Genomic DNA, 18660 nt, shown 5'->3' on the forward strand with positions numbered 1-18660 from the left:
TATGTTAGATATCATTAGCAGGGATTGGTGTGGAGTGGAGGGTGTGTAACAGCAGTGGTGGAGATTAAGACATCCCAGTGTAGATGATGATTGCTTTTGTCAGCTCTCCCTGTTCAGGCCCCCACACCCCCACACTGCCTCTTTGTATTTTCATCTCTCATTTACTTGCACAAGACTCAGTCACTCTCCTCCTCTCCTTTTATCTCAGCCGTCTTTTTTCCTCGCTCTTCGTTCCTGTCCTCTTTGCTCACTCCATTCTCACACTGTGCATTGTCAGGGAACCGCTCATCAGGCCCAAGACATCCATCCAAATGGTTGGCTTTGTCAAAACAAACTGAGACAAACATTCTCCCTGAACCGCCCCAACCATCCACCCACACACCCACCCAAAAAATATAGACGAAGAAGCCACAGCCTGAACAGCAACAACTCTCAGATATGTTTTAGGCCTCTGGCTGTGCTAACAACAAAATAGGTGTTGTTTGTGTGTCTGGAACATTTCACTACTTTGCCCCTATCTGTGGTGTTGTAGTCCGTGCCAGACACCAACGGGATACTCGTGCCCTGTTGGCAGACAAGAAATGGAATATTTGCCAGATAAATGAAGTCGCCAATTAGCAAAGTCAAGGTTGTGCTGAGTTTGTTTCCGGTGCTGATGGTCTGCACAGTTTCCTATCAATCAAGCCAGCAGCCTGTGTCAAAAGTTATCTGCGCTACATTTAGAATATTCATTCAACCTCGTGTGTGGTGCTGACTGCAAATGATTCATTTTTTTTCCATCTACAGCTGCGTGCCCATGCAGTGGACATGAATGGCAACCAGGTGGAGAATCCAATTGATCTGTATATCTATGTGATCGACATGAACGACAACAGACCTGAGTTTCAGAACCAGGTCTACAACGGTTCTGTGGCCGAAGGCTCCAAACCAGGTAAGAGCCCCCTCTGCTGTGCACGTCACTAGTGAGGTTGCTTTACTGGTCTAGAAAGATCTAGTAACATAACTTTAGATTAGGATGCCTCGATATTGAGCACATCGCTGTACCACTGTGGTGTTGTTGTGACATATTTATTGAGCTGTCAGCACTTCTGAATCAAACACTTAGGCCCCGTTTACAAGTCAATGTTTGAAGTGAATACGCATCATTTTTGCATTTGCGTTTGCATGGCAGCATTTTGGAAACAGTATTATAGTTTTATTGTAGTATAGTATGTAGGTACCATGCACCGCCACTAGTGGCTGCTGTTTTTTTGTTTTTGTCATGATACCGCACAAACACGCTTCTACTCGCAAATGTACAGAACAACTATTTACTATGGCCATGGTGCAGCTATACAGTGGCAGCATTTCAGAAAAGCTGTGTTTTCCCCATTTAACATGGAGATAGAGTTGGAACGCTTTCAAAAATGTCTGTTTTCCCCTATTTACATGGAGACTAATTTCAGCTGAAGTTGCATTAGTTTGTTGGAAGTGTTTTTCCAAAGACTGCATCTAAAGTGACCACAAGTAGAATCAGTACCGCGCTACTGTGAGGAAAAATGCCTCACGTAATAGTAAAGCTAACAGCCAGCAGCTCTTACATTGTTGTCACACGTAAGAAAATGTATTAATACCATTATAGACACTTACTTGTACCCTACTGCCAAAGGTATTGCAGTTATGCAACACTTTCTAATACTGATCGTGACACACCTGAAGAGACACTTTCAATATGGTAGCTTATGTAAACCAGTCTCATTTTATTTTATACTGTAGATCTACGTGAGACCTCACACAAGTCGTAGCTGTATTTGACAAACATAGTCAGTTGTTGGTGCGGCTGCAGCCACTGTAGCGCTTCAGTCATGTCTGAATTCTCATAATTACCTCTATATTTGGATGTAGTGCTCCATGCACTTTCAGTATAGTAATATATGTCTTTATGACTGTTTGGTTTCCATGATTTTACTGAGACATCATGGTTTAATAAAACAACCTCATTATAAATTCATAGACGACGTCAAACAGAAGCTGCAAGTGAAAACGCTGCATACATTTCTTGCTCTCTGTCACACGACTTGTACTTTTTTTTCATATTTTGCTATGTTTCTATCTTTTTCTTTGTATTTTGTCATCCCAGTCTCTATTTTTATAGCTTCTGGTGTTGTTGTCAAATATATCTTGTCACTGCGCTCATGTTTATAGTTTCATTTTGTGTTCTGACCATGTTTCTGTCAAACTTTATTCCTTTCTGTCGCACTACTTCTTGTTTCAGTCTAGCTGCAATCTATGTAATGTGTTTGTCGTGTTATTGTTGCATGTAGCCTTCCATTGATTGACTCACAACAATTGTTACACCAGCGTTGTGAATACGGGCCCATCCACATGGAAACGGGCCTACATTTCTGATCAGATAGGCATTCCATCCACATAAAGCCAGTGTACTCAGAGAGCAAAACCACAATTTATTTCTTTTGTTTGAAAAACCCTTCGTCAGCGTCTTCGTCTTCCTTTACCTGCATACATTAGCTGTGTAGCACAACAGCACAATATAGCCACCCTCCCACGGTGGTTTTTGTGTCGGGGAGGGACGGGTCTTTACGTGGTCCCCAAAAAATTGTGTATGGTACAGAAAAACCGCCGGCTACAATTTTCCGCCACCCCTCCATCGATATACCGAGCACCAAGGAACCGGCCTGTGAGGAGGAGCGACAACGCAGCCGTCTGCTGATTGGTAGTGTCCATCGTCACTCTCGACTTGCCCGCAATATTTAACTATTTCATCGGCCGTAAACCCTCCCATTGTTAGTTACATACGCCGCGACACAACATCACGGTCTTTCAACGAGAAGCAGACGCTCCTCTCAGGAACAGGAGGAGGAGCTTCAGCAGGAGCTGGACGCTGCTGTTTACAATGACAACGTTTGTGCCGTGTCATGAGAACGACTCGGACGGCCATAGAGTTGCAGCTGGTCGAAGCCGGCCACCATCAGCCACTTCCACATTCTTCTCTCGACGCCTCCCCGTGTCATTCACAACCCCGCTTGCGTTTTTGCCATACTTTCTGTGGTGGGACCAAATGACAGAGTTGGGCCTGGGTGTGCTTTGCCATACCGTAACCTTCCGCTCCACCATGCACACTACGGTGGAACGGCAGCTTAATAGAGAATTACAGTGCCTCTGCAGGCCTGGTACAAATACTACAGCGTTTTGTGTGGACGGACACATTCCCTGATGTGTGTTTTTTTTTTTTTTTTAATAAACTGACACACTTCTGTCTCTGTTTTGATGGGTTTAAAGTCTGAATGAGACTTATTTTGGCTTTGTCTGGTTCTAATCCTATGAGATAGTGCCTGTTCACTTGCCAGATTCCCTTTACGAGCTCCTAAGTTTGTTTCCTTACTTTAATTAAAAAGAACCTTGTTTCTTGTTCCTCACATTGTTGACAAGTTTTAGTTTTTACTCTTCATTCGTACGAGATCCCTTTAGTTTGAACCACTTCTGCGTTTCAGTCCCCTTCCTTTTCAGTGAATAATGATTGAAATGAAGGATACAATAGTTCTAATGAGCAACTCTGAATGGTACTTGATGTCTGTTTTTACAGCAATTGCATAGCCAACTCGCTATTAGATTGATGACATCTACACAATATACAAAATTGATTGATTTATTTACCTGTATGAGCAGGCGGTCCAGTCATCAGCACCTCCATTCAGACTGAACAAACTGTCAAGTTAATGTATTGATTTGGGGGGGAAAACCTGCTTCTTTAACATGCTGAGATGCAGACAGAGTGAACTTCAAATGGCCTTCTTCAGAGACGGTCTTCCCAAACCTATTTTAAGCCAAAAACCTAGAAGCCGTCAACAGTTATTATAGAATTATCCTAAACGGCTTATTTCACACAGGGCTCAGATGACAATTTGAAAGGTTTTTCTTTTGCAGGACTGGTGTTTGTTGCAGCAGGATTCATCCTCATTGCCATCACAGTGTTGCCAGAGGTTTTTGTTCACAATTAAGACTAAAATAGGAGTTCATTCACTTTGGTTGAAGAGCTTGAGAATGAGAGCTCTGCTTTAGTGTCTACATCTTTTAAGGCCATTTACACAACATTTCAAGTGAAAGGGTGTCATTTTCGTTTCAGAAACGGTTTAAGTTTACATAACAACATTTGGAAAAAGATGTTAGTTTACACGGAAATGGCCGAAACACTAAAAACGATGTAGTTGGCATGCCGGGTCAGGAGGTGGTACTGTTGGTTATTTTTGTAATGAAACCACACACATTCGCACAGAGCATTACGCTATAAACATAAACAATGGTGAGTATACGAACAATCAGATGGACAGACGATGAAGGATTGTTATTACGGGCGACTCTCAACTACAAAACTACCAAGTCCCCGGAGAAACCTATACAATACTTTACATTCGTGTTATTCTCTTTATTTTATTCACAGTGAAATACAGACATTTCAGACTCTAAAATGCATATAAAAGGTTCATGAAAAATGTTAGGTAATGGCAGCAACATATCTCAAAATAGCCACTAAAGGTGAGGTAAAGAGGTTTATTAAAGCTGAAAATGACTTCTAATACATTGCTGCTGATCCATAGACTCTGGATGAATCCCGGTGTGCTCCTGAAAGTCAGACCTGGTGATGTCCAAGCCCTTCAGCACCACTGTATTAAGAACAGGCATGATTTTGAACTGGAAAACAGTGCATGTGCGTCTTTTCAGCTCACAAACCACAAGCCTGTGATGGTATGGGGTTGCATTAGTACCTACTGTGTGGGCAGCTTGCACATCTGTAGAGGTGCCATCATTGCTGAAGAATAGATCAGAATCAGAATCAAAAGGATTTAGGACATAGTTTTAAAACATCTGCTCCCATCCAGAGAAGGTCACCTTTAGTCAAAGTCTGTATTTCAGTAAGAAAACGTTAAACCACACACTGCATTCACCACAACCACAGGAGTTCACAGTCCGGGTACTGAACTGGCCTCTGCACTCCAGACCTTTGATCCATGAAAACATTTCCTTTATCATTGAAAAAAGATTCAAAATAAAAACTGCAATGAAGGCTGTTGAACAGCGAGAATGCCGCATCAGCCAAGAATAAGACAAGGTTTCTCTCCAATAACTCCAGGAAGGGGTCTCCTCATTGAGGATTACAGACTCGTCATAAGAGATGTTACACAGAATGAAACAATATGAGGTTCAATAATTACATTAATTTAGATAAATTCAAAATGTCCTACTTTCAACATTTGGTCATTGCTATTATGAATAAAATATGAGTTTGTCTGAATTTTAGAAGACTATGCCCTGTCGTGTTTACATTTTACTCCTCGTCCCAGCCTTTTTTTGGAAATGTGGTTATTAAAATAAGACGTTCGATTGAAGTTTTGTCATCTGCATTTGCACTGCCAATGGGTGCTGTGAACATGACGCAACACCAATGTAAGCACAAATTACGTTTTTGTCTGTTTTTGTGTCTTTTCTTAATCATTGAAATTACACTGAGTCTGGAGTCACACACTCTTTGCCGCAGTTTACCAGCGAAACGTCACGTTCATCTGCAGACATCCCATTTTCTGACTCTTCACACTTTGGTGCATTTGTGTATTCTGACATTGGATTTGAGAAACAATGTGTTTATTTTACCGAGGCTGATAAAAGTACCTTAACTGATGTTTGTTTTCCAACGTCCTTCACTCTGAACAAGGATTCAAAGTGTCGTCCGTTCTCACCGTCCTCAGCAGCAAATGGCTGTTGTTCTGTGGCTGCAGAGTCACCGAGCAGAAAGAAGATGCTTGAGCGCCTTTTTATTTTATATATAAAAGGGCTTTTTGACTTGTCTAACATCCACTTGAGTGCATCATTGGATACCTGTTAAAACGAGTTCACTGTCATGTATTACCATAACACTTTATTAGAACAGCTGAAATGAGTGCATGTAAAATAACACTTTTTTTCATCACCATATTTTTCTCAGATGAGGATTCTTCACGCAATTATCCTTTTATTACTTTAGTCCATTTTTTAAACATCTAACTGCTTTTATTGGATTTCTTCTGTATGATTTAATTAACAGTAAAACTTGTAAGAAAAATGTTTCTATTGATTGCAAAGCTTAGCGTCTTAATACCAGAGGATCTTGTTTGCTTTTTAATTGCATGAACGAAAACACTTGTCTCGGTTTAAAACCTTGACGTGTCAGTTTAACTTTCAATAGCTTTGCTTCAATTCAGCCAGCTGAAGCACTGAGGTGTGAATTAACATGTGGGGCTTTAAGTTTTGGGTCAGTTCATGAGATACTTGCATTTGTCGTGTCTTGGCTGGACGCATCATTATCAGACTCTGCGGAGCATGGAGCATTGCAGACCTTCCCTCAGAATCAAGAAACAGGAGTTGTGGTCAGCGTAAAGCCAGAGACAAGAGCAGAATGTGCAAGCAGCTCGCATGTCTCGACTGGAAGAACTCCTGTTCTAACAATCAGACCCCGAGGACCCGTGTTTGTCTTCACAGCGTTCAGATATTGTTCTGCTGCAAAGTTTAATCTCTGGGGGATTTGTAAACAATATAGGGAAGTATGGCGTGTGTGTGTGTGTGTGTGTGTGTGTGTGTGTGTGTGTGTGTGTGTGTGTGTGTGTGTGTGTGTGTGTGTGTGTGTGTGTGTGTGTGTGTGTGTGTGTGTGTGTGTGTGTGTGTGTGTGTGTGTGTGTGTGTGTGTGTGTGTGTGTGTGTGTGTGTGTGTGTGTGAGCACTGGTTACTCCTCAGCGGAGCGTGGGTCTGTATACAGAGCTCCTAATTAGTGAGGGCAACCAGACGATCCAAAAGCTACTTTCTTTGTTTTTCCCTCTGATTTTTTTTCCTGCGGAGGTTAAAATGAGAGCACAAAACGACAAGTGTTTGAATTCAAATTTTTTTTAACTCGTGTTCAGAAGGAACACATTAAACTATGTACAGTATAATTGCTCTGCTCTTCATTAAGCAGTCATTTCCGTGTGTTTGTGGAGCACACATCGTTAGGTGTCGAAATTGAGGTGTCAAAAAAAAAAGCTTTCCTTTTTCCTGTGCTCCATCATTGGTGTCTGAATGGATGCATTTTAATTAGGAAAAGAGACTGCATGTTGTCCTAATTGCCTTTTTAGTCAAAGAACAAGTGACTGAACGGCATTCATATTCAGTGGCGGTTCAAGGAGACACACTTGTATACTGTTTGTGGCCCATTTAAGTCTTTAATATATCCTCTGCCAGTTTAATCTTTTACTTTCTATTAATGCACTCTGTTTAGACCTGAAGTTAAGTGCTGCACAGCTTTGCTGATGTTGTTTTTTTGGGGTGTTTGCCCGCCTCTCTCCTCACCAGCACTGCTCTCCACCCCGCAGTTAGAGAGCTCGGCCAAATGCACGATATGCTCTGAGGATGAGGTGCATTATTAATATCAACTCTGACTTGAACTAAACCCTTTTTGCATCACCTTCCCGAACATCCCAAAATCTCTGCTACTTTAAATCTAGAAACCTAAGGCAACAACCGAAAGGACAAACGTTTAATAAAATATCAGCCTATGATAAGACAAAGGGAAATTGAAGCTCTTTGAAGCTCAAATTATACATTATTTCTGGTTTGGGAGTGCCTTAAATTCCCATTTTTACCTTTTCTCTTTTTTATTCCTCACTTGTGTCTGTCCCCGTAAACACGATAGCTGCTTTTCCCTTTGTTTTTGATCCTCATTTACAGCCTGTGTGCCTTGAAACTGCTTTGTGAATATGTGCAATATGACCTTAATCATTGAATGTTGTGACAAACTGACCTTTTCAGTGATTAACAAAGGACCCACTGCTGAGCTGCTGAGCTGCACAGAGCCAAACTGGATTAGCATGTGTTCTCAGGGCTTGGAAGAGCATGAAATCTCTCAGGTGTTGCCTCAGATGACACCACTCGCTGCATGGCTGCAACAGGTGGCCTGATGAAGCCCGTCACAGCTCTCCAGCTGACAGATGCTGCTCCAGGCCATCGTACCTCACAACATACTTCTGTTCTCCTGCTCGGCTCCCACTGCCACAGCAGATTTGAACAGTCTACAATGATAATGCATGATTTTTCATATCCACGTACAGCTGTAATCGTGCATATTTCAAAACTATATAATTTATATGATATCACCATTTATTAAAAACAAAAAAGAAAATACATCACTTCACAAACAAATAGCTCCATGTAATCTGAGATGAAAAAAAAACCTTGAAATATTTGAAAATGGTTTTCTCACATACCACAATTGAGTTTTTATACGCCATCACTGGTTGGACCAGGGTGGACTCGTTTCACTTCAGGGGCCACATACAGCACAGTTTCATCTCAAATGGGCCAGACCGGTGAAAAATAGCATTACAATGTATAAATAACTAGAACTCTAAATGTATGCCTTTATTCTAGTGCAACAAAGTATTCATATATTATTAGGAAGTTTACATTTGATGAACTATCCCTTCACAACACATGGCAACCCTGAAATTTCATTTAAAGTACTGCAATTTCAACAATAGTATGCCTTAGTTCACATTGTGCTTTACAGCCTTCACATATCACAGTGGATTTTTATTTAAATATTTACATCTTCAAAGGCATAAAAACATTTGATCGCATGTCGCGGGGACTTTATAAATATAGGAGGTTCGTATAATGATCAAAATAACATGTCAAAATCTAGAAATGATCTTCTATGGCGACACTAGACTTGTTTTCATATCTGTGTAGTAATCTTGATCACCTGAACTGATTCAAAATGAGTAAATGAATAACCACTCTGTGACCCTGGTGTTCAAATAACTATATTGGCGTTAATGTCATCATTTCTCACCTATGGCAAATTTCAGCTTGCGTGATGGTTTGGACTTTATGGTTCGACTATTTCTGACCTGCAGACCTTACTTTTGACAGCCCTGGGTTACAATAATCTGATAAAAGTAATATATTTTATTTTATTTTGCATTTCTTTTCACTGTCTCTGTAACATATGCTATATAATTTGTCAAAAAAGAAAAAAAAATTAACTCAAGAGAACAATATATCAACAAAAAGTAATTATTTCAATATTTCCCTTTAAAATAAAATCCCTTGAATATCCTTTTCTCAAATTCGACATAGGAGGGGTCTGCAATGAGCTACAGTAGCATCACTTTCAGTATCTACAGACCCTGATATCAAAGGTTCTGTGAAGCATTACAACACATCTTCACATCTAGAGCTGTATGAAAGCCTTCAAAGAGGAGGACCTACAGGGAACAGCCCTTATCGCCATCAGCAGATGCTTCATAGGGAAAGATTTGATCAAACCATCAATCGGGACCAGTTGGAAACTGCAGCATTTGTCACTTTCTGCCACCAGGTCTCTGCACAATACCCAATAACACCGACACTAATAATGTGATTTTATGCCGGGAATCCAGAGCAAAATATCGCATGCAGGGAAAGAAAAAAAAAAAGGTATTAGTGTAATAATGCTGGCTAAATCTGTGAAATTTGAGCCAAAAGATGCACCGTGGTGTTGGCCACCTGTGGATAAGGTGCCTTAAGCCTCTTATGTACTTGGAGTGTACACTGGTGCAAAACACACGCAGTACATGTGACATCAGTGTCACTAAGGTCAAAAAATGATCTGAAAGTCCAGAAAAGCCTGAAGATTGTGACATCAAATAGTCCTTACATGGCGCTAAGTGGCCCCAGATAAAGATTGGTGGAGATGGCGTGACTTCTTCACAGCCTGCAAGTGCACTCACAACATCTGCCCCATGACGCTGTGCCCCCACCCACTCCCCCACTCTGACAGCAAGTTGTTCCCTTTTATGGACCGTCTCTCTCCAAAAGGCCTTCTGAAATGAGAGTGCAAGATCAAAACCAGCAGCTGAGTGCCTTCTCTCACAGTCGATTTACCCTCCCAAGGGGGGACAGGGGGGACTGCATTTTCCTCCCTCTCTCTCTCCTAACAGTTGCTGAGAGATTTAAGAGACTTTCTGTTCCCGACTTGCCTAAGGGGGTGGAGGGGGTGTGAGTGAGTAATTAGAGATTGGCACAGCAGCAGAGACATGGAGTGATGGAAGCAAATAGAGGAGGTGGCTGCTCAGGGAAGTTCCAGTCGCCTTCTGAGGTGTTTTACACCCCGGTCTTCATCTTTATATGAATGTTTGTCATCTCAGCGAGGCAACAGTTAACCTGACACTTTTGAGCAAATCAATTTTATCTGTGTGCATGACCTGATGAGACGACTTCTTCACTGGTAAATCGTGGACTTTTCTCAAGTCTCCTCTCATAGCACGTGTTCTAACTTTTAAAAATGCCAACTCATTTTGTGATCTCTTTATTGTCTTTTAATTTAATTGCATAGTGTGGGATTCTCCTGGATAATTTGAGAATATTGCAGGTCTGACTCGATGCCCATCAGCTGCCATGTTTTCCTGGTGGTCGGAACAGCGGGTAGTTACAAATACTGTGTTGCCCTTGAGCCTCGAACAGATTCTAGGGATGATATTTACTGCTATCTTTTTTTTTCCGTGCCAGACTCCCGACAGGAGCTGGATCAAACAGTGTGAAAACATTTTGTTGAGATTCAGGAGGTATGCACATCTGCAAGTCTTTTCTTTGGTAAACACACAGTGATGCTTGTTGTTGTTGGGGTGCCAGTGTGTCACCGTGTCAAGTCCGGGAGTGTTGCTCCTAAATTACATATTCCTTCTTCATTTTCCTTCACTCTACTGGTAGCGTTTACAGGAGCTCTTTCAACAAATCAGAACTCTGTTAAATGTAAAGACTTGTGAGAGACAGTTCCAATAAGGACTGACCAGATCCCACATGACATCGAGTCATAATGGATGGGGTTCAAAGACCGCTGAATCCTACAATTCCCACAGCGAGACCTTTCATTACAACCCTCCAGCAGTTCAAACACCCACATGTTCCAGAATACCTGTTCCAGGTAGGTATTTGTCTCTCTGTTTAACTATTGGACACATGGGGTTACGTCTCAAGCCGGCATTATAAGTAGCACAAGTTTCTTTGCCGGTTTTAGACTGACGCAGTTTTTTGTTCAAATGTCATGGGATTTTTGCATGTGTTCACCGATGGGTGAGTAAGTCAGAGAATCAGGTGGAGACGGGTCATGAGTAATGCAATGCTCTTTACAGGCACTGAAAAATCATTCCTTTTGACCTTAAGAAAAATCAGGAGGTATTTACATATATACTCAGACGTTTCATGGCTGGAATAGACAAATCCACCTCAGTTTGCCTGAGGTGGATTATTTTTCATAATAAGAACTAATAAGAACTTTATTTATTATGAAGGGCTCTTCTTGTTTATGAAGGGTCCTTCTTCTTTTCACTGTTGCTTAAGCTAATGCGAATGTTTTAATTCATTCTTGAACATTCAAACCATTGATTGTTTCATTTTTATACATGTGACATAACTGTGCTTGAGGCTAATTATGAGTTGTCAAAGTTGTTGAGAAGTTGAATTGTCCCACAGTAACACTTTATTTGTGATACACCAACTGTACTCTGTCTGCGGTTCAAGCAATCACCATTCAGTTTTTTGACAAACATATCCTCATAACCAAGCTCTTTGCACACTGAGCTGTTGAACGTCGTGCTGGGTTTTATGCAAAGACATTCTCCACCATTGCAATAGCATCACTGGACTCGGGCACCCTCTTCACACCATGCTTCCCACACTTTTTATGAGCATCATATTCTGTAGCTTTTTACTCAACTTTTTTTGAACTTTGCTTACTGAAAATCAACTACCAACACAAATCAACAATTTTTTAAAACGAGTAAAACAAGATTAAGGGAGTGTTTCGGGCAGTGGTGTCAAACATAACATTATCCTCAAAACTGTCTGCATTCTGACCCATGGACCCTCCAAGCAAATTGTAACAATTGTAAAGAAAGCATTGGATTTTTTAACACAGCTTTCTTAATGTTAGTAATGTATGGAATCGGACCTTTTGCCACAGCGCTTGGTGATTTGTACTGTATTGCTTTAGTATTTTCCAGACGGCTGGCCTCATCCAGTAAATTCAATGACAAAAAGCAAATGGAAAAGGCAATGACAAAGCAGGAGAAGCATTGGCAAAATGGAATAAGTAAAGATGAGATAGAAAAAGAATACGACTACATTTGTATATTTTTTTGTATTATTGATTTTCTATATATTTCCACATTTGTTTCATTTTAATTTTGGCACTCCTGCAAGACTGAGACCTGAGCTGAGATCTCAGTAGTTCAACAATGAAAGTTGGTTACTTCATGCTACTAAACTAACATTAGCCTCAAAGTGATGCTGACAGAGTGAATTTATAGAAAACATGCATGCAAAATGCCACAGGTGGAAATATTTTTGGACATTTCCCTGTATTTTGCATTATTAAAATTGGCTTTATATATAGATTAAAGTCATTTATAGCATTAATTGTTCAGATTTGGGAAAATAGAGACTTTTTCCAAAACATATACTCTGTGCACAACAAAGAAAAAGAAAGGTTTCAATGGCAAAGTTATTTTACCACTGAAATTGGGCTGTATGTGGCCCCTGAACTTAAATGAGTTTGATACCCCTGGTTTAGTGTTTATTAACTTTAGATATGATGGACTCGTGCTTTTCCCTACATGAAACCATCATGCTAGGACTCCATTGCATTTGTCACCTCTTTTTTTTTTAAATAGCTGCTGTAATAAGCATTAATCTGGACAGTTAAACGTTACATGAGAAACACTGATGTCATCCACTCAACCACACAGCTACAGACACAAAAGCTTGACTGACGGCTCGGTACCAGTCATGTGTGATACCACTGATTGTTTCAGAAATGAAGGAAAATCAGAGTTATTTCACCTTCAAACATGACCGCTGGTAGTCAGACATTATCTGAACAAATCTCAGCCTCTGACACAAAGATCCTGTCTATGTGAAGCATTTATACAACCACATTAGCATCACAAATCACACCAGGAAGAGGAAGTAGTTGTCCAACCACCAGGAAATAGAACCCCCCCCCCGCAAAAAAATAAAAAAAATATTGTTTATCTAAGATTATAAATCCATTGTAAATATGGATAATTTATCATAAGAATGATTCCAAAAACAGTCACATGTGAAATCAGAAGGATCAATATTTTGGTATCGATCTGCACTCGGTATATCAGATGATAGATGCATGTTTTGAACAAAATGCAATCTACCAGCAGTACCTCCGGGATCGACAAAGAAAAATCAGGATTTCGCCTTAGAATGACCTGGTTTTTGTGTGACTTTATACACACATGTCATACTACCGACTCCATCTACAGTCACCTACTCGTGCTTTCAGTGCAGCTTGAACCACAGACACCTAGAAATAACCCAGACGACATAATTCCTCCATAGCTTTTTGGGGATATTAAGTGTGGTTTGCTGTCCTTCACAGGAGCACAGAGGTCTGCCTCCGAGGTCTAACACACGGAGTAAGACTCTAAAAGTCCACCTTTGATTTGGCTTTTACATCAAAGTGTCAGACCTCATTCAAAGAAGCCGTCTTTAAATGGCTCTGGTGGTTTGACTGTGTCCTTGTGGCCCTCGTGGTTTAGCGGGGACGCTATTAGAAACTCTTTACCCTCTTCATCACTTCCACCCAGACTCGCCACACTCCGGCCTTCTCACATGCTCCTCTCACATCTCAACCTCTACTTCTCCTTCTTCTTGTCTATCTGCTGTGTCACAGCCACACTTTCCTCCTCAAAGGTAACCTCTATCTTTCCTCCGCTGATGAGAATTATTATCCCCTTATACCGTCCATCCTTTGCCCTCTCGCTCTTTGACTTCCTCGTGTACTTTGGCTTTCTGCAGTCTTTATAAACTCTCGCCACTGTTCCCATCTCCTCTTTATTTCTCTGCTTTGCAATTTCCTCCCCAGCTTCTTATCTTTGAATCTGTGTGCGCCTGGCTTTCCTCTCTTCTTCTGTGTAAATCCATCTTGCTCTATTTTTGCTTGATGTGGTTGTAATTGGGAGGCAGATGTTGACTCCACCTGATTAATGTTTAGGCAGCAGATAGCCCTCGCCGGTGATCTCTTGTGTCACGTGAGCAAAACAGCCAAGAATATATGCTCCTGCCACTAAATTTTCAGGCCCAGTGATTTTGGCGGAAAAGCAATTAGGATTTGGAATTAGTGTTCAAATTAAATAGGAATTAAGAGGGCTCAGGGTTTAACCCTTTTGGGCTTAGCCTTCACTCTTTGGATGTGAAATCACACCATCATCACATTACTCAATCTTCCACAGTGAAATGAAAGATCGCAGCGGCATCACGCACCCCCTCCCGCCCTACAGGAACTGAAAAGTTGATTATGTATTGGCGCTGTCCTCAGTGGAATAGCAATAATTGTTTTTCTTTTTCCTGTCTTTCCTTGGAGTATCTTTTTTTTTTTCCTTTTCCTGGTCAAAGTGACAAATCCTGCTTTGAAACTTAATGAAGTTTGAAATAGAATTTGAGGCTACAATTATCCTGTCCATGCAGGCTGTCACAGGAATGATGGTGCCATCTAGACCCAATTATAGGAATGGAGACACCTGTAACTGCGCAGACCCACGGGGGTGGGACCGGCAAATCCACATAAATCCACAGCTCCTTGGCTTCGGTCACGACTCCTCCATTTATGATTTGGGAGGACGCGAAGCAAAACTTGACATTCCTCCTCCCGTTCTTTTCGAAAACAAACACAACATGTTTTGTTTTTATGTTGAATTATTCTGATCGCTTTTGATGTGATAATTGAACACCACTGATTTAGTGCCTGCACAGCATGACATCCACCACCCACCATCATACCCGCTGAGGTAAACAGAGTGCCAATGCATTAGCTGCTGAGTTGCTTTGCGATTCCCACTTACAGTAAAATAGTGGCATTTTTAACCTTTGGAGTCCATATCAGACTTATAATGATGCATAAAGCAACTGTGTTGTTACGCCACACTTTTTTTCTTCCTTCACCATATCCCTCAGATTCTATGCTCCTGTCATCCTCCTTTTGAGATCTTCACTGCTTACGCAGCCTTTACGTTCAAGCATGCTTGTGCCTCAGCCGTCTCTTTTCCTCTGCTGTCCCCTTCCTGTGAGCCGACAGACCCTGTTTCTCTCCGCAGCAGCTTCCACAGCAGTCGCCTGTAAATGGCTGCCTGATGGAAAGTGACATTTTCACAGAACCCTGAGAGAGAGCCGGGGTGATCTCTCCTCTTTGCAGCACAAAGTGCTCCTAATTGCCCGGTCGCATTTGTGAGCCCAGCTGACAAACTCGTGCAAATCAATAATCCCGCTCGGGGAAGATGTTGGGACACGGGGCTTCACGTACTGATGCGTGCTGCGAGGACACAAACACGCACATGCATACAGATGTGCGTAAATGCGGACATACCCCTTTTCTTCCCCCGACACACACACACTTTGTCTCACCTTATCGATGTTGTCTGCTTTAAATGGCAGTTTGTATATATATAATCTGGGATTCTAAGACAAATAGGGAGAGAGTATCGAAGCATTAAGGGCAGCCACGGTGCTGCTGAAGGCTGAAATAATGGATGGTGGAAATAGCAAGAAGACTCAGTGTTGCTCATTACTAAATGGGTTCTGCAGAGGTGGAAACTTTGCCCCACACGCATGAAATGCACAGAGGACAAAGCAGTGCAGCTTGAAATAGGGGCTTATTTAACAGATTTTGTTTGTGTTTTTTGCTCGGCTCTGTAATGGCTCTTGCTCCAAAAAGTTATTTTTCCGAAGAACAGAGAGAGAATGTCACAGCAATTTGGAAAGTCTGATTGACTTGTTTCAAGTTTATAAATGAGTTTGTTGTCTTCTGAGTCTTCTCAAAGGTCTCTTCCTTCTCTTTGTTATTTCCCACAAATTCATTAACAGTAATAGGCTTACAAGAACCTTTCATTTTGCTGTGCGTGCTTTCAAAACGTGTGCGCTAAAGGGCCTTGAGAAGCACGTCTTTGTGTCGTAAAGAATTTTTTTTTTCCGACTTTTCTTTTCTTTTCCCAATTTAACCTCTTTTGTGCTGTATGCGCTACTGTGCAGGATGGAGGTATTCTACAATACGTCTCTGTGCGTCACTGTGGCTCACAGTCTTTCTCTCCACAGGCTCGTCTGTGATGAAGGTGACGGCCACAGACTCGGACGACTCCACCACGGCCAACGGCATGGTGCGATACCGCATCCTCTCCCAGTCGCCGCACAGCCCCATCCCCACCATGTTCACCATCAACAGTGAGACCGGGGACATAGTAACAATGGCAGCCGGGCTCGACAGAGAGGTCAGTGTGATCCTGTTTGTTTATTAACTGGAAGACAAAATGAATGAGTAACGTTTTGCATCATGGCACAAGTCACAATGACTCTTCTGGAGCATCGACTGCGGGCCTTATTTACCTGTTGTATGAACAAGCAAAAAGAACAAGGTTATCATTTGATCTTTGGGCCCAGTGCAAAACTGACATGCTCGGCTTACGGGCATTTAAAAAAAAAAAATTTTTATTCCCTCAAGAAATAAAACACTCACATCCACACAAACAATTTATAGTCTCCAACTGACCGTAAATGCATGTTGTTAGACTGTGTGAGAAAAACCTGCCTGAGCCTGAGGCAAGAGCACCAACCATTTCACTGCAATGTACAGATACATCAACATCAGCAAGATGTATTTTTCTTAAATAAATACTTCAAGGTGATTGGATATTTTAGCTGGTGTTGTGCTCAAATGACCAAAAACTACATAATTTTCAGCATTTCTGCCATTTTCAAATCATTGCTGCGTAAGTGCAAAACCTTTCTAAAACTAAAATACAAAGACGAATCCAGTTTTCACTTGAAGCGTTGTGTCAACGGGGCATCAGTAAACATCAGCAGTAGGTGGACAATCGTTCATCAGGGTGGCCTGGGTGAACTGATATGAGGTGCACAACATGTTATTACTGTAAAGCAAGCTTGTCATTTGTGACACAGCCTTTGTCTTCTCTAATTAGCCATATATTGCATGTCTAGTCCAAGTATAAGAGCGTTCCACTACACACACACAATGAGTAATGAGGACAAATACATCTCTGTATCCATGTCAGACTCAAATATTAGAAGGCAATTTTTGACAAGATAAGTTTTTACTGGCACAAAGTAAACATCTATTTCACCCATTTGATGTACACAGAGATATTACAGAGATTATTTACGGTATGTGATGTCATTCATTAGAAGATGGGGGTCATATCTCTGAGGACAATGCCGGGTTATTTTTACGACGTCAATTAAAACATCTTCACCCTGTGACACTGAATGTTCTCATGAAGTGTAGATAAAATGTCAAACACTCCCAATCAAGCAAGCAAAGGTGACAGTTGAGAAGAAAAACACCTTCTATATATAACCATAAGAATTTTACAGTAGAACTAGATTTAGAGGGGGCTGCGATCTGACTTGACTGCTTGGTGTCAGAAGAATAAATGTAAGAGAGAAGAACTATCAACGATAAGGAAGGTGGCACAAGGGGGAGATGGGCGGTTTGAACATTTACATCCTTAGATTCCTGCAGGATGTCCCACTGTCATATTAAAGCAAAACTCTTACTCCAAGGCACGTATGTGTGCAGTTTGCATGTTCTCCCTGTGCATGCTTGACTTTCCTTTCACAGTCCAAAAGCAAACAATAGAGGTTAATCTGTGTGTGTGGCCAGTCTGTGGTGGACTGGTCATCTGTCCTGTGCCTTCGTCCAAAGTCAGCTGGGCGTACCTCAACCACCACACCAACCTGAGTTGGAAGCAGAATATCAGATGGATGAATGAGAGTAAGACAGAAATAAAATACATTATTGATCTGGAAGAAATTGATCCCTGAGAAGAAAAAAAAAATGTCAAACCAGCCTCTGACAAGGCAGTGAGAGCACCGAATCCTATACAGCCGACCACCGGGGAGCTGATTGAAGGTTATTGCACACAGTTTTTAAAGCAGATGACACATGTCAATAGAACTGAAGAGTGTGTGGTTTGGATCATTCACAGAAGGCAACATCAGATTTAAAGTGAAAATCATGAGAAAAACGTGTTTGGATGCTTGCTGTCCTGAATTCAGTAATCGTGGCACTGCAAGTTGTATGTGAGCAGATTGATCTGTGCCTAGTACGCACACGCATGCATGCACACACCCATACACACTCCATGCTGTTAGCATGTAGAGGGATGCAGCATCATGTCAGTCATTTTAAGTATTTTAGTTACCCCTTAGAAAAGAATAGGAAGCAAACGGTGGCTGCTTAAACCACGATCACTCGCAAAATAAATCCCAATGAAGTTTAAGTAAATGTTCAACTCGTTCAAAAGAATGTGTTTGTCAATTTCCAGTCAATTCTCTTCCTTTTTGTTCAAGTGGATAATGATCTTTTTTGTGTGTGTGTATCGACACCAGGATGTGTGGATATCAGATCCAGTTACAGTTTTATACAAAAAAAAGTGTAATAATTGTCACTGGAATTCAAAAATCTGAATCATTGTCAGCGACATTCACCCTTCTCGAAGGGTGATTTTTTTTCTTTTTTGAAATCAAAGTAACTAATAATTCTCTCATTGAGTTGAATCCCTGTGACAAAGTGACAAATA

The 18660-nt window shown here is 41.3% G+C and overlaps 1 protein-coding gene across 1 annotated transcript in view; it reads left to right on the plus strand.

The window, feature by feature from the left end:
• The window catches only part of cdh4 (cadherin 4, type 1, R-cadherin (retinal)), a gene marked incomplete at its 3' end in the record, with an annotated part of 230220 nt that overhangs the window by 179371 nt on the left and 32189 nt on the right, over positions 1–18660 (plus strand). The window contains exons 7-8 of the mRNA XM_080494878.1: positions 787–931; positions 16160–16332. Of these exons, the coding sequence (XP_080351004.1) occupies positions 787–931; positions 16160–16332 (318 nt within the window). The remainder of the gene's footprint in view (positions 1–786; positions 932–16159; positions 16333–18660) is intronic.

The sequence above is a fragment of the Blennius ocellaris genome (genome assembly GCF_963422515.1).
Source record: "Blennius ocellaris genome assembly, chromosome: 4".
In the NCBI taxonomy this organism is placed as follows: Eukaryota; Metazoa; Chordata; class Actinopteri; order Blenniiformes; family Blenniidae; genus Blennius; species Blennius ocellaris.